General features: G+C 42.1%; 1 protein-coding gene across 1 annotated transcript in view; it reads left to right on the top strand.

Annotated features, from left to right (window-relative positions):
* Positions 1 to 25,756, top strand: part of LOC138762259 (probable voltage-dependent N-type calcium channel subunit alpha-1B) — a 927,445-nt gene that overhangs the window by 716,277 nt on the left and 185,412 nt on the right. The window contains exons 24-25 of the mRNA XM_069935943.1: positions 12,723 to 12,852; positions 25,269 to 25,328. Of these exons, the coding sequence (XP_069792044.1) occupies positions 12,723 to 12,852; positions 25,269 to 25,328 (190 nt within the window). The remainder of the gene's footprint in view (positions 1 to 12,722; positions 12,853 to 25,268; positions 25,329 to 25,756) is intronic.

The raw sequence follows: 25,756 nt of genomic DNA, 5'->3' as shown, positions 1-25,756 counted from the left end.
TGGGAGGTGAGGCATGACTAAGATTACTCAAGATCAGAGAGAGTGCAACACACTTTCATCAATAAGGATGGCAAACATGGTCTGTGGACTGAATTGGGGTCTTGGCGGGGGTCCAGGGTTTATATTGGGATATGTGGGGGGCAGAGTCAGGGGAGGAGCCAGTCCTTAGAGCATCGCACCAATAGTGAATTCCCAGTTCACTACATTCACCCTTTCCTTTTGAATGAAGCCTGCGGGTGAAAACAGTGGACCGGAAAGTCAAAAGAATTTGACAATATTTACAAGTTCAACCTGTCAGGAGGTCTGGAAATGACATCCTGCCAGCATGAGTCTGGAATTTCTTTGGACCGGAGGTCCAAGTTTACGACCTTCCAAACTGCAACATTCTATTTCTCAACCTGTCTGTTCCCCCAGGGGTTATAGCTAGTCGTCCTTTTGGATGCAATGCCTCTCACCAGCAGGAACTGATGTAGATTTCCGCTCATAAATGATGAGCCCCGGTCACTATGGATATAGCCAGGATACCTGAACAGGGCCTAAATAGTGTCTAGGGCCCTAGTGACGGATGGCATGGATGTGTCTGGGCAGGGAATGGCACACGGGAAAGGAGAGTACACATCCATGACAGTGAGAAAGTATATGTTCCTATTCGTGGAGGGGAGGGGTCCCTTGAAATTGACACTGAGCCGTTCAAAGGGCCTGAATGCCTTTATCAGATGCACCTTTCTGGGACAGTAAGAAGTGTTGCCTGCACTCCACGTAGACCTGGGATGACCTGGTCATTTCACTGACATCCTCAATTGAGTAGGGTAAATTGCGTGCCTTGACAAAATGAGCCGTGCGAGTGATGCCTGGATGGCAGAGCTCATTGTGCAGTGACCACAACTGGCTGGTGTGTGCAAAGGCACAGCTTCCTCTGGACAAGGCATCTGGAGGCTCATTGAGGGAACCAGTCAGTAGACTATGTCGTAGTTGTAGGTGGAGAGTTCGATCCTCCATCTAGCAGTTTTGTCATTTTTAATTTTGCCTTGTTTTGTGTTGTGGAACATGAAAGCTACCAATCGCTGGTCCGTGAGGAGGGTGAATTTTCTACCCACCAGGTAGCGCCTCCAGTGCCTGTTGGCCTCTACAATGGCTTGTGCCTCTTTCTCCGTTGATGGATTCTGAAGCTTGTGGCCTTGTAGGGACCTAGAAAAAAATGCAACTGGCCTACCTTCCTGATTAAGGTTTACAGCTAGGGCTACTTCTGAAGTGTCGCTTTCCAGCTGGAAAGGTACATTTTTGTTCACTGAGTGCGTGGTGGCCTTTACAATGTGGTTTCTGACAGAGTTGAAAGCTGTTGGAGCTTTGGCTGTCAGTGGAAAATTTGTGGTTTTTTAGCAGGGGATGGACCTTGTCGGCATATTGAAGCACCCATTGGGCATAATATGAGAAGAAGCCCAGACACCTCCTCAAATTCTTCATGGTCCTTGGGATCAGCAGTTCCAACTGAGGGTGCATCCTGTTGGAGTCGGGCCAATTATGTCATTCTCCACCACATAGACCAAGATGGTTAGGCATCTAGCCCTGAACATGCAGTTATTTGTGTTGTAAGTGAGGTTCTGGGGTTTTGGCTACGTGAAGAAAGTTCTGGAGATTGGCGTCATGGTCCTCCAGAGTGTGGCCACAAATGGTAATATTGTTGAGGTATGGGAAGGTGGCCTTCAACTTAAATTAATCTACCATTCAGTCCATCTGTCTCTGTAAGATTAAGACCCCATTTGTGATACCAAATGGGACCCTCTGGAACTGATAGAGTCTCCCATTAGCTTCAAGGCTACCTGCCACCATTATGTGAACCTTCTTTTGGAGTTCTATTGAGAGCATCCTGGCCAGCTGAATCACAGTGTGGAATGGATCAGAGGTCAATCCACAGGACTAAAGGAATAGCAGAGAGGATCACTGGAGTCTCCCTCCCCACCCATTGATGTAATCTACCAGGATCGTTGTTTTAAGAGGGCGGGCAAAATTATTGAGGACCCCCTTCCACCCTGCACTCAGCATCTTTCAGCTGCTCCTGTTGGAGAAGAGATACAGGAGTATCAGAGCCAGCACCACCAGGCTGTGAGACTGCTGAACGACCGAAGGAACTGCTCACCCTAAACAACCAAAACTGTCATATGTACAAAAGGAATCTTTAATTAATTATTTATATAGGTGGAAATACTTGTCCTGCATAAGTATTGTTTGTTTGCAGATATGCAATGTCTGGTTGTGTGTCTGCGTGTTTTGCTTGGAGGACCAGAAAACGCTGTTTTGTGCAATTAGATGACAATAAACTTGACTTGAAAACTTTGCTGAACACATTTGAAGAACTCCAAGCTATCTAGCCCTTTTACACTATGGAAGTCCCAGTCAATATTCCAGATTTCTTCCTGTGCCATGTTCTGGAGAGATTAGGAAAGGGAGGATAAGGTTTCTTAACATGTGGCTGGAGACATGGTGTAGGAGGGAGGGCTTCAAATTTCTAGATCATTGGGCTGTGTTCCAGGGAAAGTGGGATCTGTACCGATAGGACAGATTGCATCTGCACTGGAAGGGGATTAATATCCTTATGGATAGGTTTATTAGTCTTATCCTGATGTGTTTAAACTAGATTTTCAGGGTGAGGGGAACCAGTATGCTAGAGCAGTTAGTGAGAAAGAAGAGGTTAAAGGTCATCTGAAGACTGCATGTATAGACAGAAATCATAGCTTTGTACATGATAGAAATTTTCTCCGGTGTGTTTTTTTTAATACAAGGTGTATTGTTAGAAAGGCTGATGATGTGGGGGCATGGATTGACTAATAGGATTATAATATTATTGCTATGAGTGAGACTTGATTGCAGGACAGGACCAGCATCTTAATGTACTGGAATTCTGTTGCTTCAGATGTGATCGAGGAGGAGGAGGAATGAAAGGGGGAGGTGTGGCATGCTAGTAAGGGAAAATATCACAGTTGTGCAAAGTCAGGACAGCCAGGAGGACTTTTCCACAGAGGTCATGTGGGTGGAGTTGAGGAATGAAAAAGGTGTGACCACACAGATAGGGTTGTATTCTCTCTGACCACCCAATAGTCAGAGAGAATTGGAGTAACAAGTCTGTAGAGAGATATAAAAACCAGAGCATTGTAATAGTAGGAGATTTTAATATCCAAAATATTGACAGGGAACTTGAAAAAATTCAAGTTCCTAGTAATACATTTTTTTTTGCTATTATCAGGTAAGAACCTTTTTATTGAAAAAATTAGGTCACAGTTTAATAATAAACTGCTTTGGAATTATTAATTAGTAAGGAAAAAACAAATAAGTTTATTTCTGAAATGTATGTTATTACAAAATAAAATGTCTAGGTTGAATGTTCATAAATCAAGATTAAATTGGGAATCCGACTTCAACAGGAAGATAGATGAAAATGTTCAGAGAAATTTATGTAAGGATAGTGTGACCATGCTTATAAATGTAAGATATAGATTAGTACAACATAATTACATTTAAATCCTCAAAAATTAAAAGAAAATTAATTTAATTTCTTCGGATTTGTGTTTTAGATGGGAAAAAGAAATAGGTACTTTTTTTTCATACAATTTGGACCTGTTCTAAGATTAAAACTTTTTGGATTCAAGTTAAATTATTTTTGGAGCAAGTATTAAAAGTGAGTCTTCTGTTTGATCCAATGTTGTTTTTATTAGGGGATATTAAGTTGATTGCTTTAGGATTGAGATTGACTATGTATCAAATTGTATTTATACGTTTAGCTTTGGCTGTTTCTAAAAAATGTTTGGCCATCACCTGGAAATCTGATTCAGTTTTAGGAACGCAAAGATGAAATCCTGTATTCCTTTTGAAAAGATAACGTATAATTTGAGGTATAACTATCATTTTTTTGTAAAAGTAAGGAGCCCGTTATTGAATGAAGATCTACCGGGACCAATGCCCGAAGAGGGCGCACAAAATCAGTGAACCAGTGCGGACTCGAAAGGCCAACATGGCCTGTTTCCGCTCTGTTAATGGTTATATGGTTATGGTTATATCTAAAATTTTTTGGTTTGAAGATTTAATCTCTCAATCTGCTCTGGTGAGTGCCTCGGTTTGCACAGCTAAACAGTTGAATATTTTTGTTTTTAAATGATGGTCTTCTTTCTTCTTTCTTAGTGGTTAGAAGGGAGGTGGGTGGGTGTTAGTGGGGTGGATGAGGGCGATTGGGTTTATTAAATTTCAATTATATACCTTCTGTATGAATAAGTTATAATTGATGATATATGATTTAAAAATTATAAATAAAATATTCAAAATATTGACAGGGACTCCCATACTGTCAAAGGACTGGATGGCTTGGAGTTTGTGAAATGTGTTCAGCAAAGTTTTTTAAATCAATATATAGAGGTATCAACGAGAGAGGATGCAGTACTTGATCTCCTATTAGGGAACAAGATCAGAATCAGGATTCATTGTCATGAACAAATCTTGAAATTCGGTGTTGTACAGCAGCATCAGAGAGCGAACGATATTACTATAATAATAACAATAATGGTGCCCAAAAAATAAGGCGTGTCAGTTCATTAATTATTCAGCAATCTGACGGCAGCAGGGAAGAAACTGTCCTTGTGCCGCTGAGTGTTTGTCTTTAGACTCCTGTACTTTTTCCCCCTGATGGTAGCAGTGTGAAAGAGGCATGGCCTGGGTGGAGAGTGTCTTGAAGATAGAGGCTGCTTTGATAAGACACCGCCTCATGTAGATATCCTCTATGGAGTGGTCTGGTGCCTGTGATGTTGCAGGTTAAGTTAACAACTCTCCTTGTCCTGAGAGTTGGCACCTCCATACCAGGCAGTGATGCAACCAGCGAGAATGCTCTCCACAGGACACCTGTAGAAGTTTACGAGAGTCTTCGATGACAAACTGCACCTCGTCAGACACCTCGTGAGATATAGTTGCTGGCAAGCCTTATTTGTGATTGCATCAACGTGGAGGCTCCAGGACAGATCCTCAGAAGATGTTGACACCCAGGAATTTAAAGTTCTTGACCCTCTCCACTACTGAGCCTTCAATGAGGACTGGGTCGTGTTCTCCTGACTTCTTCCTGAAGTATGTGCATGTGGACATTTTGGGTCCAGTGGCCATAATGTCATTAGCTTCAAGTTATTTATGGAAAAGGATAAGTCTGGTCCTTCTGTTGGGATTCTAAATTGGAGGAAGGCAAATTTTGTGGAAATGAGAATGGATCTAGGAAGAGGGATTGGAATATGTTGTTTTATGCCAAGGGTGTGTGAAGTAAATGGGTGGCCTTCAAGGGTGAAATGATGAGAGTCCAGTGTTTGCATGTTCCTGTTAGGATTAAAGGCCAAGGGAATCCTGGTTTTCAAGGGATATTGGCAATCTGGTGAAGAAAAGATGTTTAGCAAATGTAGGCAAGAAGGAGCTAATGAGGTACTTGAAGAGTACAAAAAAAAAAGTTCTAGATAAAGAAATCAGGAAGGCAAAAAAATAGACATGAGGTTGCTCTGGCAGATAATATGAAGGTAAACCTGAAGGATTTCTATAAGTATATTAAGGGTAAAACCATATTAAGTGACATAATTGGTCCCCTAGAGGATCACAGTGGTCAACTATGTGTGGAGCCTCTAGTAATGGGGGAGATCTTAAATTTTTTTTTGCATCAGTATTTACTCAGGAAACTGGCATAGTGGATAAGGAAGGAAGGGAAACAAGCAGAAGAGTCATGGAACAGATGGAGATTAAGGAGGAAGAGGTGCTTCCTGTCTTACAGCGAATAAAGGTAGATAAATCACTTGGGCTGGATATGATATTCCCTTGGACCTTGAGGGAGACTAGTGTAGAAATTGCAGGGACTCTGGCTGATATATTCAAAATGTCCTTAGCCACGGATGAGATTCCAGAGCATTGGAAGGTAGCTCATGTTATCCTGTTGTTTAAAAAGGGCTCCAAAAATAAACCAGATCATTATAGACCAGTGAGTCTGAAGTCATTAGTGGGTAAATTATTGGAAGGAGTTCTGAAAGACGGGCTATATAGGTATTTGGACAGTCATTAAGGATAGTCCGCATGGCTTTGTGCGCGGTAGGTCATATTTAACGAATCTTATAGAATTTTTTGAGGAGGAAGGAGAGACGCCTTGAACTGCAGCAGCCAATGGAGATCATGGTAGTGATTGTGACCAATAGGCTCATGGACCAGCATGTGAAGGTGCCTAAGACTCAGACTTGCTTGGTTTATAGGAAATTCACTCCACAGAAAGTATACAGCCAAGGGCAGGTCTGGGCACAATGCTAGCAATGCAGAGGGATGTGACACCAGACAAGGCTCCAGCACCTCTTGCCCATGTTTCCAGTCTGGAAGTGCAATGGGGCTGAAGACAGATAAACAGTCATTTCATGACCAGAGTGGTTTTCTGGGCACCACACAATGGCAGATTAGTGTACCATCGTGGGTGATAGTGTGTCACAGGGATGCAGCCTTCTTTGGATGAGAGGGGATCCTAGCACTGTGGGTTCTGGCAGGAAAGTGAAGGCAAAGCTGTTGTCTCATGGAATGGTGGAACAATCTGGCCTTTCCTCCAGCTCCTACTTCCTGTGTTCCTGACCCTTATTAAATGGAATCACTGGCCAAAGTAAAAATACTACATGGTGTAAACAAAAAAAAAGGAATATTCATGTTACATGGCTTCCTAAACCTGGGTTATACAATATTATTGGTTAACTAAAAGTAAAAACTCAATGCAGGTCAAACAGAGTCCTTTATATAGAAAAGATAAAAATACATAACTGATGTGTTGGGGCTGAGCCATTCAACAAAGTATGGAAAAGTGTCACAGGTGTCCGAATGAAAGGGTAAGGGGGAGGCATGTTCTTAAAAGCAGGAGATTATAGGTGGAGAAGGAAGTGAGGGCACAGCAGCAAGCAACAGGAGGAGGGATGGCTAGGTGAATTGAGAGGAAAGGGGACAGGATGTGAGGAAGTGTAGTCGATGTGGGAGTTGGTGGGTTTGTAATAAATGCCAGTGGAAAGGTTGTCGCCCGAGATGGAGACAGAGATCCAGTGAGGGGAATATGTTGTTGGAGATGGACCAGGTGAGTTTGAGATTGGGGTGGAAGTTGGCCACAAAGTGAATGAAGTAGTGAGTTCATCAAGGGTGTATAAGGCAGCCCCAATGTAGTCATCGATATACCAGAGGAAGAGTTGAGGGGTCTTGCCTGGAAGGGGGAAGGGAAAGTAGAGAGAAGAAGAGAGTAGATTAGCAGAAACTGGAAAAGTCGATGTTGATGCCATCTGGCTGGAGAGTACCCAGACAGAAAATTAGGTGTTCTTCCTCCAATTTATCGGTGGTCTTGGTGGAATAGTACATGAGGCCATAGACATACATGTGAGCATAGGAGTGCGATGTAGAAGTGAAATGGTTGGCCACTGGGAGGTCTCTGTTACTGGTGCAGACAGAGCAAAGTTGCTCAGCAAAGCGATCTCTCAGTCTGCGCCAAGTCTCTCCAATGTATACCAGGTCACAAAGGGAGCACCAGATGCAGTAAATCAGTCCTGCGGATACACAAGTAAAATGTTGCTTCACAGGATCCCTGACTGTGGAGAGGGAAGAGGTGTGGGTGGAAGTATGGCAACTCCTGTGGCCACCGAGGAAGATGCCGAGGGGGCGATTGGTGGAGAGGGATGAATGTATGAGGGAGTCATGGAGGGAGTGGTCCCTCTGGAGAGGGGAGGAGAGGGCAAGATGTGTCTGGTAGTGGGATCCTGTTGTAAGTGCCAGAAATTCTGGAGGATAATGTGTTAGATGCTGCAGAAGCTGATGAGGTGGTAGGTGAGGACAAGGGGAATAATAGAACAATACAGCACAGTACAGGCCCTTCAGCCCTCAATGTTGTGCCAACCCATATATCCCTTCCAAAAAAAGAACTCAACCCTCCCTTCTCCGTAACACTCTATCTTCCATCCCAAGAGTTCCAATGTTTCAACTTCCATCATCATCCTTGGCAAGGCTTTGCAGGCACCCACAACTCTGTGTAAAAAAAAACTTACTTGTGATGTCTCCTCTAAACTTCCCTCATTTAACTTTGTACCTATACCTATGTCATTTGGTGTTTGCTGATCCTGCCCTTGTAAACAGGAGCTGGCTGTCCACCCCATCTATACCTTCCATAAACTTGTAGATATTTATCAAGTCTCCTCTCATCCTTCTACGCACCAAAGTAAAAAGTCCCAGCTCTGCTAAATTTGCCTCATATTACTTGTTTCCAAAACCAGGCAACATCCTGGTAAATATCCTCTGTACCCTCTCCATAGCTTCCACATCCTTCCTATAATGAGGTGGCTAGAACTGAACACAAAGAATATTATGGTTTTATCAGAAAATTGTAGAGTTGCAACATAACCTCTACTGAATTCAACCCCCCTATTAATGAAGCCTAGCATCCCGTACGCCTTCTTAAATATCCAATCACCTTTTACCCAAGATACATAAACCCAACCATCCAGGTAGACCCATTCAGCATTGAGGGATGTATGGATACTATATACTTCTTATGAACTCTTCCTGTTTCCTGATTCATATATCTAATATATGGTTCCTTTTTCCTCTTGACTTGTTGCCTGACCTGTTTCATCAACTATGGTTCCCTTTTCCTATCATTTTTCTCCTTGTCCCAGTGGGCCAAACCTATCTCGAACCCTGCACATTAATTCTATGCTTTCACCCTTAAACATCTGTTTCCAATTTATTCTCACTAGTTCCTGTTTCATTACTTCATAATTAGCTCTTCCTCAGCTAAGCACTTTCCCACTTTGACTGTTTTTATCCTTTTTCATAGCTATATTGAAGCTAAGGGAATTGTGGTCATTCTCATCAAAATGCTCCCCCACTGAGAAGTCCTGTGTTTGTTGTGTCTTTGGGGAAGAAGGGGCTAGAGGAGATAAGTGGGAAATGGAGAAGATGCGGGTGAGGGTTGAGTTGATGGTGGTGAAGGAGAAACCATGTTTGTGGAAGAAGGCAGATATTTCAGAAGATGTGGACTGAAAAGCCTCATCTTGCAAACAGATGCAGCGGAGATGAAGAATTTGAGAGAAGTGAACAGAATTCTTGCAGGGGACAGGATGTGAGGAAGTGTAGTCGAGGTAGTTGTGGGAGTTGGTGGGTTTATAATAAATGCCAGTGGAAAGGTTGTCACCCAAGATGGAGACAGAGATCCAGTGAGGGGAATATGTTGTTGGAGATGGACCAGGTGAGTTTGAGATTGGGGTGGAAGTTGGCCACAAAGTGAATGAAGTAGTAAGTTCAACGAGGGTGCATGAGGCAGCCCCAATGTAGTCATCAATATACCGGAGGAAGAGTTGAGGGGTCTTGCTTGTGTCGGCTTGCAACATGGATTGCTCCTCAAAGCCCACATGCTGGCAGGTGTAGCTGGGACCCATGAGGATACCCAAGGCTACTCCTTTGATTTGGAGGAAGTGAGATGAGTTAAAGAATAATTGTTTAGAGTGTGGAATTTTCTGCTAGGTTGAGAAGTGTAGAGGGTGACTGGTCAGACATCTGGACCAGAAAGAAGCCCACCTGTAATCCAGCTATTTACTGTCGGATCACTCGGCCTGTGTTGAGCGGGTGTCCTCACTAAGTTGGGTGTTGATATGGTGTCTCCGGAGGAATCAGGCATCACCAGGTTATGTAAAGAAGGGTGAGTCAGCCCAGGTCGGAAACAGAAAGAAGTGAAGTGCTTTAAGACCTTCCGTATGGGGGATGGAGGTATAAAGTGATTGGACATCCTTCATAAAGATGAGGTGGTCCAGGTTGGGGAATCTGAAGTCATTGAAGAAATGGAGGGGATGTGATGTATCACAGATGTAGTTGGGGAGGAATTGGTCCACGGGAGAAAAGATAGAGTCAAGGTAAGATAAAATAGCCTCAGGTGGCACAGTTAGCGTAACGATTAGTGCAATGATGTAACAGCACCAGTGATCACGACTAAGGTTCAAATCCCACACTGTTAGTAAGGAGTTTGTACATTCTCCCCGTGTCTGCATGGGTTTCCTCTGGGGGCTTCAGTTTCCTCCTTCAAAATGTACCTGAGGGTCAATTGGGTGTAATTGGATGGCATGGGCTCGTGGGGCAAACTGGCCTCTTATAGTGTGATATATCTAAATTTTTAAAATAATTACATTTAAATTTAAAATTTTAATTTAAATTTTAATAGGTTGATGGGGCAAGACCAAGCATAAACAATGGGTCTACCTGGATGGTTGGGTTTATGTATCTTGGGTAAAGGGTACAAAAGAGCAGTGCGGGGATGGGAAACATTGTGGATGGAGGTTGTGGAAGGGAGGTGACCAGAGGTGATGATGTTGGAGATAATGGTATGATGTTCTGTTATGGGGTCCTGTAGGAGGGGTAGGCAGGAGGAGGTGTCTGAGAGTTGTTGTCTGGCCTCAGCAAGGTAGAGTTCAGTGTGCCAGACCACAACAGCATCACCCTTGTCTGCAGGTTTGATGGTGAGGTTGGGATAGTTGCAGAGAGAGCGGAGGACAGCATGTTGGGAGGAAGTAATATTAGATTATGAAAAGGGAGTGGTGAAATTGAGATGGTCGATGTTTTGGTAGCAGTTGGAAATAAAAAGATCCAGAGCGGGCAGCAGGACAGGATGAGGTGTCCAAGCAGAGGAAGAAGGCTTAAAGTAGGAGAAAGGGCTTGGGTAGGGGGTGGAGAGTCACGGTCATATAAGTAGATCTGGAAGCAGAGGTGGTGGAAGAAGATTTTGGCATCAAGGCTTATTCAGAACTCATTAAGGTGTGGGCAGAGGGGAACGAAGGTATGGCCTCTACTGAGGACCCTGCATTCTTTGTCAGAGAGTGGAAGATCAGAGGGGATAGTAAAGACCAAGTAGGGGGTCAGAGTGGGAATCGCTGTTGTGGAAGGTGTTGGGAGGAGGTGGAAGGTTAGGGATGTCAGAGGGTAGAGAAGGAAGATAAGGAAGGATAGAGGGGGGAGGTGGAGGGTTGAGAAGGTTGGTGGATGGAGGGGAAGGGTTGGGGATGATAGAGCGGGTAAGTGGGGGTGGGGAGGTCAATGGGGGGATAGAGTGGGAGTAACTAGAGAAGGGAGGGAATTGCAAAGGTCTGTTAGGGGGTTGGGAAGAAGAAGGGAGCTGTGAGGTGGAAATGGGGTTAGAGTAGGGAAATGTGTTGGGGGATAGAGAAAGATAAGAAGTAGTGGGGGGTGGGGGAAATGAGCAAGTGGGATCCAGCAGCAAGGTCAGGACCACAGAAGTAGTCTATGCCAGGAGCCACGTGGTAGAAGTCAACATTGGAAGCTCTAGCCCAAGGGTGGCCAGGGCTCAGGTGAGAGTCGGCAGCCGTAGCATTGGGACCTCCTGCAGGTAGGCAGCTAGGGTCTACGCTGGAGTTGGCAGTCAAAGCATCAGGAGCTCTGTTAAGTAGGCAGCTGGGGCCAGGGCTGGAGTCTTCGGCTGCATTATTGGTTAAATGATCTGATGATTAGCCACCACATAACTTGGCCAGGTATCGAACTTAAGTACATATGATATTGCAGTATACTCATAACTGACCTCAAAACAATACCTAAAGGTGTCAGTGGCATTTAGGGTGCATTTGTCCATATGGATTTCTATCTGCCCTTTTTGATAAAGTTTAGCTGCAGATCAGATCAGATACTATTTATTGTCATGTAATAAAACAGAACTGTAATATTACATGAAATTGCCTTTAGTCTGCCATAATCATTCAGATCACCCAGCGCCCCTTGCAGTCAGAGAGTGAAAAGCAAAAGGGAGTCTTCACAGAGTCACCGAGTGTCTGTGGATTCATCTCCAGAGCTCCCATAGCCTCTGGATCCTCACAAGACTCCAGTTCAAACCATCAGCAACCCTAGACTGGATCCAAACCTCTGAAGCAAGGTGGAAGCCTTCAGCACCCAGGGTTCTTCAGGGAGGGGGAGGGGGGCTCCTTGCCCTTGGCATCCTCTCGAATCCAGGTTCTGATCCTGGTTTTCATGCCCCAATCTTCAGCATCCTGCAGCCTGATTTGAGCCCTTTGACCTCAAGTCATGGGCAGCCTGATGCCTGTGTGGGTTCCTCAGCCACAAGTTGCTAACAGCACTCAACCCATGAATGCCCTTCAGCTGCAGAGCCTTATTTGTGTTTAACAGAAGATGGATTGGTCTCCTGTGGTTCCTTTTGTTAATGCAATATGTACTTATCTGACAGGACAACATTGGTGCAGGAGTGTAAAGGATGGAAAGAGTATCAGGGTAATGGGACATTGATTCAGCTGCCGGAGAGGGGTGTAACCCTTTCCTACAAGGACAGAGCATTTCTGCAAAGAGTAAAAGCTGGTTAATTATTCATTGAATGTAATCAGAAGTACAAATGGAGGCTTTAATGGTTTTCTGTAACAGCTGCTGCATGGTTGCTTCAATGCCCACATTAGAGATGAGGACAGGAGTGAGTGGATCCCCAAATGGAAGAGCTGTAACAGGATGCAATTTCGACAAATCCAAATTGCAGGTTTTTGGAGAGAAGACGGGGTAAGGAAAAGGTGACACATGGTGAATGAAAGGATGTTGTTATCAACACTTGTGAAGTTCCAAAGAATAGTTTCTTATGGCCTTAACTTTTGATATTTCTATTTGTCGCAGGGCTGTTTCTGATGTGAAGGTACACTGACCTCTCTCTTTAGTGTTCGCAGGGCATGCCATTACATTGTCAACCTCCGCTATTTTGAGATGTGCATCCTGCTGGTGATAACGATGAGCAGCATTGCCCTGGCCGCCGAGGATCCTGTACAGGCTGATGCTCCAAGAAACAATGTAAGTTGGTGCCACAGACAATGAGCACCAGTCAAAGCAGAACAGGGACCTCGAGGAACTTGTCCACCTGTAAATGCTCTTTAAAATGGACCGTACCCACAAGGAATTAAACATTAGATTCAATAAGTCGTAAAAATAATGAGTGGTATTGCTGAGTGGTTTCAACTTCTCTAAACTTGACTGGGTCACCCATAGTAAAATAAAAGTTGTTAAATGTGTTCTACAGCGTTTCTTAAATCCAAACATTCAAGGTCTGATGAGAAAGGGGGGAATACCAGGCATCCACTGCAGGAAGTATCAAGTGACTGAAGTGACACTGGGTAGAGAGCACTATGGGAACAGTGATATTACTCTGTTGGTTTCCAACTAGTTATGGGAAAATGTAGGACTCATCCCTAATTTAAGGTGATAGGTTGGGCCAAAGCCAACTTGGAGATGTTGAACAGGAACTTACAGATAGGGAGAGGACAGCTGCAGGGGAGGGACATCTGCAAATGATGGGAAGTCTGAGGAGAGGGGACATCTGCAGGGGAGTAGGATGTCTACTGGAGAAGGACATCTGGAGGTAAGGGGACTTTTGAGGGGAGGGAATGTCTGTAGAGGAGGGGGACATCTGCAGGGGAAGGGCATCTAGAGATGAGAGGATGTCTGAAGAAAGAGGACATCTGCAGGGGAAGGACATCTGCAAGGTAAGGAGATCTGAAGGGAGGAGACGTCCAAGGGGAAGGACATCTGGAGGTGAGTGGACATCTGTAGGTGAGGGGTGGCTGGAGATGAGGGGACATATGAGGGAAGGTAATGTCTGAAGGGTGGGATGACTACAGGGGAGGGACACCTGAGGGGAAGTAATATCTGAGAGAAGGGATGACTGCGGGGAGGTAACGTCTGCAGGGGAGGGGGCATCTGAGGGGAGTGACATTTGCAGGGGAGGTTTGTCTGCAATAGAAGAAATGTCTGGGGGAAGATGTCTTCAGGGAATGGATAGCAGGAAGCTGAAATGCTATTGAAGATGAGAGAGAGAGAATTCAGACACTGCATGTTGTTTTTTGATGAAGAACAGGTTCAAGGAAGTCTGGTTGTAATAAACTTTTTTGTGAAAATGTCTTTATATGATCTTCAAGTGTTTCCAAGAGCAAACCAATGTAATATAATATATCCATTATTAATTAAATACATTTTTTTCATATATATATAAAATATATATATTTGCTATATTATCCTTAGTTTTTTAGTATTTTTTGGGCTGATGGTAGGTGGTTTGAGGGAGAGGGTTGGGAGAGTATTAGGTGTTTCTTTTTCCCCTTTTTATAAAATCAACGTGTCTCCTTAATTTTTGTAACATTGTGATAGATGAAAACTGTATTTTTCCATGTGTTTATTATAAATAAAATAAATAAATAGATACATAAATAAGGGGAGTCCGATTGATAAAGGCTATGGAGGCTCTGGTCATGAATGAAGAGGTTCATTACATGTTAGATGTCAGCAGGTCAGATCAAAATAATCACTCAGCAAACATTAGGTATGAGGCTTAAAAGGAAAATCAACCAGGCAAAAAAAGATGAGATTGATCTGCGAGGGCAAGAGAAAAGAAAATAATAAGAGATTTTATTGATAAATTATAAAACGTAGTTCAGGAACTGACCCTTCGGCCCACATGTCTGTGCCAGTCATGCTCCAAATCAAACTCAAACTCAGCTGCTTGCATCAGATAGATTGCCCCCTTCATACTCATGAAGCCCCTGAAACATGATAATTGTATCTGCTTCCACTATATATACTCATGTAATAGTTGATTCCATTGTTACGAGCCCAGAGGACCCCAAAACCCAGCATCAATCGATATTCACCAAGACAAAAGGTGACTTAAACAAAAGTTGCTTTTAATTATCTTTAAGCATGGAAACAGAATCACACTTTAACTTAACTAACCGAACTTAACCTCCTTCTAATTCTAAGTGCACGTGTATGTAATGTGTGTGTGTATGTAGGTTCAGAAAAGTTATTTGGTTCACAGTCCAGTCTCACTTCTCAATCCTCCAAGTTCACTGGTGGCAGGCAATTCTTATATGGTGCACAGAATTTAACATTTATAAAGTTCATCAGGCTTTGGTGCTTGAAAGGTAAATGGTTACCGCTCAGGAAAGTTCTTGTTGGTTTTCAGAGAAAGATTTGTTGTTCACTGGACACCCACAACTGATTCCGTGTAACCAGCCACATCAGTGTCTTGTCGAAGAAACTTGCCGCATTAGGGTTCTCCAGATGATAACCTCTTTCTTTCAGGTCACCACAGAGTTCCTTTTAGTTTTTCTTATTTCAAATGAAACATTAGGCAGCCAGTCCTCTTCTCTTACATGAACCACAAGGGCTTTGACCAGGCTGAACTAAGCAGTAACAACCTGTCTTCCAAAATGGGGTTTTCCACAAGCTTACCAGCTTGTCCTGTTCCAGTCTCAGCTGCTACTGCTGACTGTAAAACTGCAGAACTGATCTGTGTGTGTGTGTGTGTGTGTGTGTCTCTCTCTCTCTCTCTCTCTCTCTCTCTCTCTCTCTCTGAGAAAAAGCCCATTTTACTCTCTCTGCTTGCAAAATTACATGACCCTCTTAGAACAGCAAGTTCCATCCAGACAGCCTGCGGCTCCAATTAGTTCTTTCATCTATTGCCTTTTTTGTAAACAACAATCCATTAGTGTTGTCTCTTGGGCACTCTCCAAAGCTTTTGCAAAGGCTCTTGGTGCCAGAATTTCAAGCATGAGCAAATCTCCAGTATTTTAAATGAAAAGATCTGTTTTAAAGTGTTTGTATGTGACCTACACTAAAACACCTGCCCTAATTTATCTCCCAAAAGCATATCTATATACAATACAAACACAACATAATCTGTTACACCATGTAACAGTCAACCCCTCTTCTGTCCCAAAAAACATGATTTCCATGTGACCCTTGTAAAAGTTATCCATGCCATTTTTTGACCTGACTGCCTGCCCATCCAAGCTCCTAATGCTCCGATTGCAAATCTTTGTCTCGGCTGCCCACCTATCTGAGCTGCCAATGCCCCAATCGCTTGCCAATCCAGGCTCCTAACACTCCAACCACGGATCTTCAACCTGGCCACCTTCCCACTAGAGCTCCAAATGCCTTGACCTCAGATCCTTGCTCCAGTCGCCCACCCACCAGAGCTCTTGATGCCCCAGCCTCCCACCCACTGAAGCTCCTGACACCCTGACCATGGATTCTCACCCTGGCTGCCCACCCACCAGAGCTCCTGACAACCCAGTCACGGACTCTCTCCGAGGCCTGAGCTGCCTGTGTTACGAGCCCAAAGGACCCCAAAACCCAGTATCAATAGACATTCACCAAGACAAGTGGCTTTCAAAACAAAAGTTTTTTTTAATCAACTTCAAACATGAAAATAGAATCAAACTTTAACTTAACTCTATACTAACCCAAAATACCCCCTTCTAATTCTAAGCGCATGTATATGTAACGTGTGTGTAAATTCAAGAAAAGTCCTTTGGTTCATAGTTCAATCTCACTTCTCCTTCTTCCAAGTTCTCTGGTTGCAGGCAATCACCATACTGTGCACAGAATTTAACATGTATAAAGTTCACCAGGGTTGGTGCTTGAAAGGTAAATGTTTACCACTCAGGAAGGTTCTTGTAGGGTTTGCAGAGAGAGATATTTGTTGCTCCAGGATTTCCACAACTGAGGTACCACCACTAGTCGCCTCAGGGTCTTGCTGATAAAACTTGCCCCATCAGATGGTAACCTCTTTCTTCAAGCTACCACAGAGTTCCATTTCTTCCTCTATTTCAAGAGAAACATCAGACAGATAGCACTTCCAGCCATCTACTGCTCTGGAACTTGCTTTCATCAGTTTCAAACAGTTTTCCCTGGATTGCACTTTTCAGTTACTTGTCAGTGCCCACACACTGAGTGACTGAGCTGTTAACTCAACTCTCTCTTTTCCAACTGCAACTCCAAAGAGAGCATGTGACTCACATCTTGCAAAACCCCCACCTTCCTGAGCAAACAACAGGAGTTCTTTCTTCTGCTCCCATCTGTTGTTAGATAAACAAAATCCAGGAGTGATCTTTCTATAAGCACTTTGCAGAAAGGGTACTGATAGACAGCATGACTCCAGCAAGGCAATGGTCAGTTCAATTAACACCTACTTGTGAAAGGTGCTTACATTCTCCAGAGATCTTGCAATGTGAATTCTTCAGTCTTTCAAATAAGATCTGTTTTAAAATGTGTGTATGTATGTGACCTACTCTAAATCTTATAAATTCTCCCCAAATATTAATATTGTTACACCTGCCCATCCAAGCTCCTGATGCCCCAGCCGTAGACTCGCTCCAAAGCCTCGGCTGCCCACCCATTTGAGCTCCCGAAGCCCCAAATGCAGTCTTACCACCCAGTCTTGGCCATCTGAGCTTCTGATGCCTTAAAAGATGCAGGTACTTAATGCGGTCAAAAGTTTGACCTCAATAAAAGTTGATTCCTCCCCACCCAAATTTGACCCACAAACCTTGACTACAGTATTACATGAGTATATGCGATATTCCTAGTGGTCACTTCCAGGCACTCACCATTCCCTGTGTAAAATATTTGTCCGCTCATGTCCCTTAAACGTCCTCCCCACTCACCTTAAACAAAAGTCCTTGAGAGTAGTAAAAAACAATACTGGAGAAACTCAGCAAATCACACAGTGTTCTTTATATAGCAAATATATAGCTTGAGCCCTTCGTCAAGGTACAAGCAAAATGTAGGCAGGTGCCTGAATAAAATGGTGGAGGGAGGGGTGTGGAGAGGAGGACAGGCCCACAGGCAGGTAATAGGTGGATAAGGGAGGGAGGGCACAGTAACAAGCAGGAGGAGGGGAGATTGCTCTGTGAATGAGAGGGAAGAGGATGGAGAGCTGGAGGAAAGAAGACAAAGGGAGGAAAAATGGAGAGTAGGCTAGCAGAAACCAGAGAACTCCTTGATTGTGTTTAAGCAAGTGCTGGAGAAACTCAGCAGGTCATGCAGCACTCGTGGAAATCAAATCTGTTTGTATATATGGTCATAATGTCTGCAAGAGTGCATGGTCATAGAGTCTGTGTGAATATATGGTCATAAAGTGTGTGATTCTGATTGTCAACCCGATCAATGCATTTCATGATTTTATCCACCTCCATCAATTCTCCCCTCAGCCTCTGATGCTCCAGAGAAAACAACTAAAGATTGTCCAGTCTCTCCCCATAATTCATACCCTATAATCCAGGCATCATTCTGGTGAACCTTCATCCTGGTGTATCCCTTCCAAAGCTTTCGACATGCTTGCTATCATGTGATGACCAGAAATGCCCTCCGTATTCCAAGTCCAGCCTAACTCACTTTTCTCCAGCTCCAACATTACTTCCTTATTTTTATGCTCAATGCCCAATGAAGGCAATCATTCCTTCTGCTTTTTTTTAACCAATCAATTTACTTGTGTGGTCACTTTCTTTTTTTGTAATATTTTACTTAAGAATTTTAAAACAACATCCATCTATACATATTCAATAGAGCTACAAGAAAGAAAAAAAAAACAAATGTGGTGTGTGTCTGTGTATGAGATATATATATATATATATTATATATATATATATATATATATATATATATATATATAAATACCCATCCCTCCCTTCCTTTCCCCCTTCCCCCACCCACCTACCCTCCCCCACAAAATATATCAAAGAAAGAAAAAAGAAAAGAAAGGAAAAAAGAGAGTTGAGAGGATGTAAAAAAAAGTCTCAATACTAATAATAATGGAGCTGGGGATTACCAACAGGATGGGCTTTCAGAGAGTCCTTCAGATTTTCAAACTAACATATTGTAAGTATGGGCTCCGCACTTTTGAAAAAAATTGATACTTATTTTGCAAATTCTGTTATTTTCTCAAGTGGAATACAAGTACACAATTCAGCACGCCATCTCTCCATCCCTAAATCTATCTGAATTCCTAGTAATGACTATGCTCTTCCCAGAAACAGCTAAAGCTAGTCGTAGAAAATCAATTTGATATATGGTTAACCTTAATTTAGGTCTAACCACTTTAATATTACCCAATAAAAACAACATTGGGTCCTCGGGGAATTTAACCCCTTATATTTTCTCCAAATATTTCCTACCTCTAACCAAAAAGGTTTTACTCTAGGACACTTCCAAACAGAATGCAAAAATGAACCAACTTCTTGACCACATTTAAAACATAGCTCTGATAATATTGGATAATTTGAGGAGTTAGTATGGCTACTTTCAATGAGTTTCGGACCTGTTCCCCAGATCCCTCTGCTCATGAATAATTTAAAGAGCCCTACCATTAACTGTATATGTTCTCCTTACATTTGACCTCACAAAGTGCAACATCTCACATTTATCCAGATTAAACTCCAGCTGCCATTTCTCTGCACATTTCTGTAACTGGTCTCTATCCTGTTGTATTCTTTGATAACCCCCTACAGGGTCCACAACTTGCCCAAACTTCACATCATTTTCACTTACTAACCCACTCACCTACTTTTTCATACAAGTTATTTATGTGCATTACAAGCAATGGGGATCCCAACACTGATCCCTGCAGAACACGGCTGGTCACAGGCCTCCAGCCTGAATAACAGCCTTTCACCACCACCACCCTTTGTATTCTGTGAACCAGCCAATTCTGAATCCAAACCATAGCTTCTTTTTTTTTTTAAGAACTTTTTAAATAATATATAAAATACAGATATATATATAAAAACCCATCATAATATATCGTTAATAGAATACCATACAGAAAACTATTACACTATCCCTCCCCCACCACCCAACCACCCCACTACAAAAGAAAAACTCCCCAAACTATCCCTACCCCTTCATAATAATGGAGCTTTTTACATGGGCCTCATTATTGCATATATTAAAAAATAATTAGTATATACTCATACATTTTAAATATGGATCCCACATTTTAGTAAAAAAAAGAATAATTATTATACAAATTATGTTATTTTTTCAAAAGGAATGCACATTTTCAATTCATTATACCATCTTTGAATACTAATTTCTACTTCATCTTTCCATGTTACCACTACACATTTTCTTGCCACAGCTGGAGCAAGCGAATGATTGCAATTTGATATTTACCAATTTTAATCCTTCTTTTAAACCCTTCATAGATCCCAATAAAAAAAACTAACGGATTGATTAATAAATGAATATTATACAAACAATTTTAAAATTCTCTAACTTTCAACCAAAAATTAAACACCTTTTTACAAGACCAAACTGAATGTGAAAAAGTCCCTTTTTGAATTCCACAATGAAAACATAAATCTGAAATCATATCTTTTTAACTTTTCTGGAGTCAAATATAATTGGTTTAAAAAAACATAATTAACTAAATTATATTTCACATGAATTAACCTGGTTACAGCATCTTCACTCATTTTTACCCAATATTCCTCCATTATAGAAAGCTGTAATTCTTCTTCCAATTTATTTTTTTATTTTAAAAACACTCGGTTTATCCATCTTTTCATGCAATAAAGCACACATATCTGATATAAAACCCTTTGAGGGAGATTCCATAATGAACTTTTCAAACCTCGTCAAATCTGTAAGTTTAAGTTCCTTTCCAAGATTCTCTTTCAAATAAGCCCGCAACTGATAATAAGCAAATATCGAATTCCATGATATTCCAAATTTCTCTTGCAAATGTACAAACACCCTTCTCAAAACAATCTCCCACCTTTCGAATACCCTTCAAATCCCAGTTCTTTAAATATCGACTATTTGTTGAAAATGGAATAATTCTATTTCTATAAATGGGAGTCTGAACCAAAATTCTACACTTTGATCCAATCATATGATCCTCTTTATACCAAATTTATAATAAATGTTTAAGCACAGGTACATTATAAATCTTTAAAACCTCTGGTCTCCATATATTATAACATCATTAACATTATTCTCTGAAATCTGGGACAACCCGATATTAACCATATCTTCCATGCAACTGCACTTTCTAGATCAGCCCACCATTGGAGACCTTGTCAAACGTGACTAAAGTCTACATAAACAACATCCATGCCCCTACCCTCATCAAACACCTTTGCCACCTCCTCAAAAAACTCAATCACATTGGAAAGACATGACTTGCCCTTCACAAAGCCCCGTTGACTGTTCCTAATCTGACCATGACTTTCCAGATGTGTAGATATCCTATGTCTAAGGATCCTTTCCAATAGTTTCCTGACCACTGATGTTGGGCTCTCTGGTCTGTAATTTCCTCCATTATCCTTCATTTCCTCCTTGAATGAAGGTAAAATATCAGCCATTCTCTAGTTCTCCAGGACCTTCTTGTGGTCAGTGAAGATGCAAAGATCTTTGCAAGGCCCCAGCAATCTCCTTACTTGCCTTGTTCAATATCCATAGATATTTCCCATCAGCCCAGGCACATGTCTACCTTAATGCTCCACACCAACTCTTTCGTGTTTTTGCAATGCTCTAACACATGAGCATTCTCCACATGATGCTCCCTGTCACTGTTCATATCCTTCTCCTTAAGTGAGTACTGATGCAAAGTATTCACTTAGTACCTCATTCACTTCCTCCAAATCCAAACATAAATTTCATCCTTTGTCCAATCCTCTCCCTGGTCATCTTGTTTTTAATGTAAGCATAAAATGCCTTGATGGTTTCTTTAATCCTCCTCACCAAGGATCTCCCAGTGCCCTGTTGAGCCCTTTCCTGCTATCTATATATTACCTCTCTCATCATCCACGATTCTAGGACCTAGGAACATAGGAAGTAGGAACAGGAGTAGGCCAAAAATGGAGTAGGCCAGTAGGCCAGCCTTATCCTTCCTTCACACTAGAACATGTCTTCCCTGAATTAGTTGGTTCTTAAATAACTCCCACATGTTAGATGTGGGCTTGCCTGATAACCTCTGCTCACAATTCCCCCCCCCTCCCCCACAACTCTCCCCAGCTCTCTTCTAATCCTGTCATTATTTGTCATCACCCAATTTATTGCAAGGCCTGAGCTTATCCTTGTCCAGAGCTATCTTGAAATTTAAGGAAGAGTAATGACTGTTCCCAAAAGGTTCCTCCACTGAAAGACCCATCACTGGCCAGGCTCATTTGCCACAACAAGGTCCAGTCTGGCCCTTTCATGGTTGGGCTATCTACATGCTGCTACAAGAAACTCTCTTGGGCACACTTAACAAATTCTACCCCATATAACCACTGTCTCTAAGGACATGCCAATCAAGAGAGATCACATAATTCCTTGAATGTGGCAATTCAGGTGGACAGGATGGTCAAGAAGGCATTTGACATGCTGGCCTTCATTGCATGGGGTATAGAAAACATAATTCAGTTGTACAAGGCTTTGGTGAGACCTCACAGAGTAATGTGTGCTGTTCTGGTTTTCCAGATATAGGAAGGATATCAGTAAATTGGAAAAGATGCAGAGGAGATTGACCAGGATGTTGCCAGGCCTTGAGAACTTCAGTTATGGAGAGACATTGGATAGTTCTTTATTCTTTGGAGCACAGGAGGTGAAGGGGTGATCTTATCAAGGTTTATAAAATCACCATGGGTATAGATGAAGTGAATTCTCATGGCCTTTTTTTCTCGGGTAGCTGATGCTAGAACTAGAGGGTACAGGTTTAAGATAAGTGGGGAAAGATTCAAGTGGGAACTGAAGGGAAGGTCTGTATCTGAGTCAAGCTGTCAGAGGATGCTGTAGTAGTGGGCACAATTAGAAAATTGAAAAGACATTCAGACAAATATGTATTTTGGGAGGGTTTGAATGGGTAGGGACTAAATCTTGGTAAGGTCAGCATGGTTGAATTGGACAGAAAGGCCTGTTATGTGCCATACAATTCTACGACTGTTTTTTTTAAATCAAAGTACTGCAATGTGAAGCAGTTTTATTTTCTGTGTAATAAATGTGGAATTAATTAAGTTATGAAGGGCAGTGTTGTGATAATTAGATGCTCTAAAATCAATCTGAACAGATGATTAAGAAAGTGACAATGTTCCAAAATTGAATGTGAACATTTAATCATCAAAAGCTCAATGAAACAAGCAACTCCAAATGCTGTCAGGGCAGAGGACTGTCACTCTCAGAATGGAGACTGAGTGATTTAAATAATGTTAATTGTTGTAATGTTATAATTAGCTGGGTACTTGGCTTGATTACTGCTGAGGTTTGGAATACTCTAACAAATCTTTGACATCTATGATCACAAACATCCCTCAGAAGATTAAATACCTTGATGAAGGGCTCAAGCCTGAAACATGGGTTATGTATATTTATCTTTGCTATCTAAAGGACACTGTTTGACCCAATGAGTTTCTCCAGTATTGTGTTTTTAACTACAAGGTGTCTGAGTGTTAGGAATGGTTCTCATACATGGTGAGACGTTGGATGGGATTGGCCATCCCTTTCCTTTCCATCCCTGTACTGGGTTTTTGTTGCCCTCAGTGACAGTAAAATTCCATAAAACCACATGGCATCAGAGAAGAAACAGGCTATTTAGCTCATCAAGTCTGCCCCACCTTTTAATCATAAGCTGATCCATTTTTCCGCTCAGCTCCATTGCCCGTCCTTCTCCCCATAACCCCTGATAACCTGGCTAGTCAATAACCTATCAATCTCTGCCGAAAATGCACCCAAATACCTGGCCTCCACAACCGCCTGTGGTGACAAATTCCACAGATTTACCATCCTCTGGCTGAACAAATTCCATTGCGTCTCTGTTCTAAGTGGACGCCCTTCAATCCTGAAATTGTGCCTTCTTGACCTAGACTCTCCCACAATGGGAAACAGCCTTTCTGCATCTACTCTGTCCGTGCCTTTCAACATTCAAAATGTTTCAATGAGATCCCCTTCATTCTCCTAAATACCAACGAGTACTGTCAAATGCTCCAGATAAGAAAACCCTTTCATTCATAGAATAATCATTGTGAACCTCCTCTGACCCCTCTCCAGTGATGGCAGCTAACGTCTGGATAGACCAGTGGGCAGCTTTGACAGCAGGCAACACCTGGGCAGGCCAGCAGTGCAGTCCTGATGGCAATTAACATCTGGGTAAATTAACAGTGCATCATTGGTGGCATCTGGCTTGTTTTTAAGATCGACCTAACAGAAACTAGGAAGGGGGACCAGCACCTGAAAAGGTGGGAAGGGTTCATCCCCTCAACTTTTTGGGAGTCCGCTTTTCGGAGAACTTCGAGGCGACTGTAAAGGAGACCCTGCAATGCCTTCAATTTCTAAGATATCTGAAGAGATTTGGCATGAATGCTCTATCAAACATCTAAAGGTGTACTGTGGAAAATATACTGGTTGGTTGTACCACACACAGCCTGGTTTGGAAAGTCGAGTGTCCAGGAATGCAGTAGCTTGCAGAAAGTGGCAAGCCTAACTGAGTCCATCGCAAGCTCTGACCTTCCATCCATTGCAGACATCAAAATGTGAGGTGCTGTCTTAAGAAGGCAGCTAACATCATAAAGAACCCCCATCACCCTACTTTCAGGCAGAAAGTATAGAAGCCTGAAGACCAGCACCTTCAGGTTCAGGAACCATTTTCATCCAACAGTTATCAGGTTCTTGAACCACACTAACCCTAACCATAAACTACTCCAGGACCACCAAAAGCCCTGTCTGCACTATTGAAACATCACCTTTTTTTCTTGCACGAACTGCAACTGTGAATAGCTATTTATTTATATTTTATCTCTTATTTCTGTCTTAGCACTACTAAAGTGCATCTGTACGTTGTTTTGTACATGACAATAATTTCTCACTATTCACAAAACTAAATATTGTTGACGTAATATCCACTGTCTGTCATTAGAATAAGCAGGTAATTGTTCAAGGTGTTTGTTAATTTGTTGAGGTCCCAGTCCTTCTGCTGTTATTTGACCATCTTCCTTGGGTTTTTTTCAACATCCCCTAAGCCAGGACTACTGTTCAACTGTCGATACTTGTAAAAGTGCAGAAATTCTGGAGGAACTCAGCATCCATCAGAGGTAAAGATACGTTATCGATGTTTCGGGCCTGAGCCTCATACCTTGAGGAAAGTCTCAGACCAGAAACGTTGGTAATATATCTTTACCTCTGATGGATACTGCATGACCTGCTGAGCTCCTCCAGCATATCTGTGTTTTTACTACAAATCTGCTGACTTTTGTATTTCATTTTGAATGTTGAGAATTTTCTTTTGTCCCAGAACTATTCTGTAATCCACTGAGTATCATTTCTGATTTTCTCAAACACACAATTTTAAACACTACTGTAGTTCTGCACGTATTGATATGAAACACTGAGCAATCAGGCTTTGAAAACAGGTATCAATGCACACTCAGAGTGAAATAATTAACGTCTTTATTATTTAGGTGCTGAAGTATCTGGATTATGTGTTCACTGGAGTCTTTACATTCGAAATGGTCATTAAGGTAACCATTCCCATAAACTCGTCATAAATTTAAGACATAACTATTATTGAAAAGAGAAGTCTGTGTATTTAATCATATTTATGCTCACTGAAATAAACATTTTGAAATAAATTTATTCTGTGATTAATAAAGGCTTCTGCACATCAAATGGAGCTTAAAGCTCTTGATTTTTGCATCTAATGAGCCCTGCAGTCTGGTTAACTTGTTCATCTGAGACGAGTAAATTAAATAAATGTATATGTGATTACTTTTGTTAAAAAACATGAGTTTTAAACGATTGATTCATGATTGCGAGCCAAATGTTTTTGGCTTCAAAAATCCTGTTGTGTGCTTTAGTTTCCTAACATTTAGAAATGTCCAATTGCTGAGAAAGCTGAAGGATGTTAAATTTAAATTTATTTGCAAGATGAAACCCACACTGTTCAATA

Source organism: Narcine bancroftii, chromosome 1 (assembly GCF_036971445.1).
Source record: "Narcine bancroftii isolate sNarBan1 chromosome 1, sNarBan1.hap1, whole genome shotgun sequence".
NCBI classification, from domain to species: Eukaryota; Metazoa; Chordata; class Chondrichthyes; order Torpediniformes; family Narcinidae; genus Narcine; species Narcine bancroftii.
Note: the sequence above shows the minus strand (reverse complement) of the source record. Positions and strands in the feature narration are given on the sequence as shown.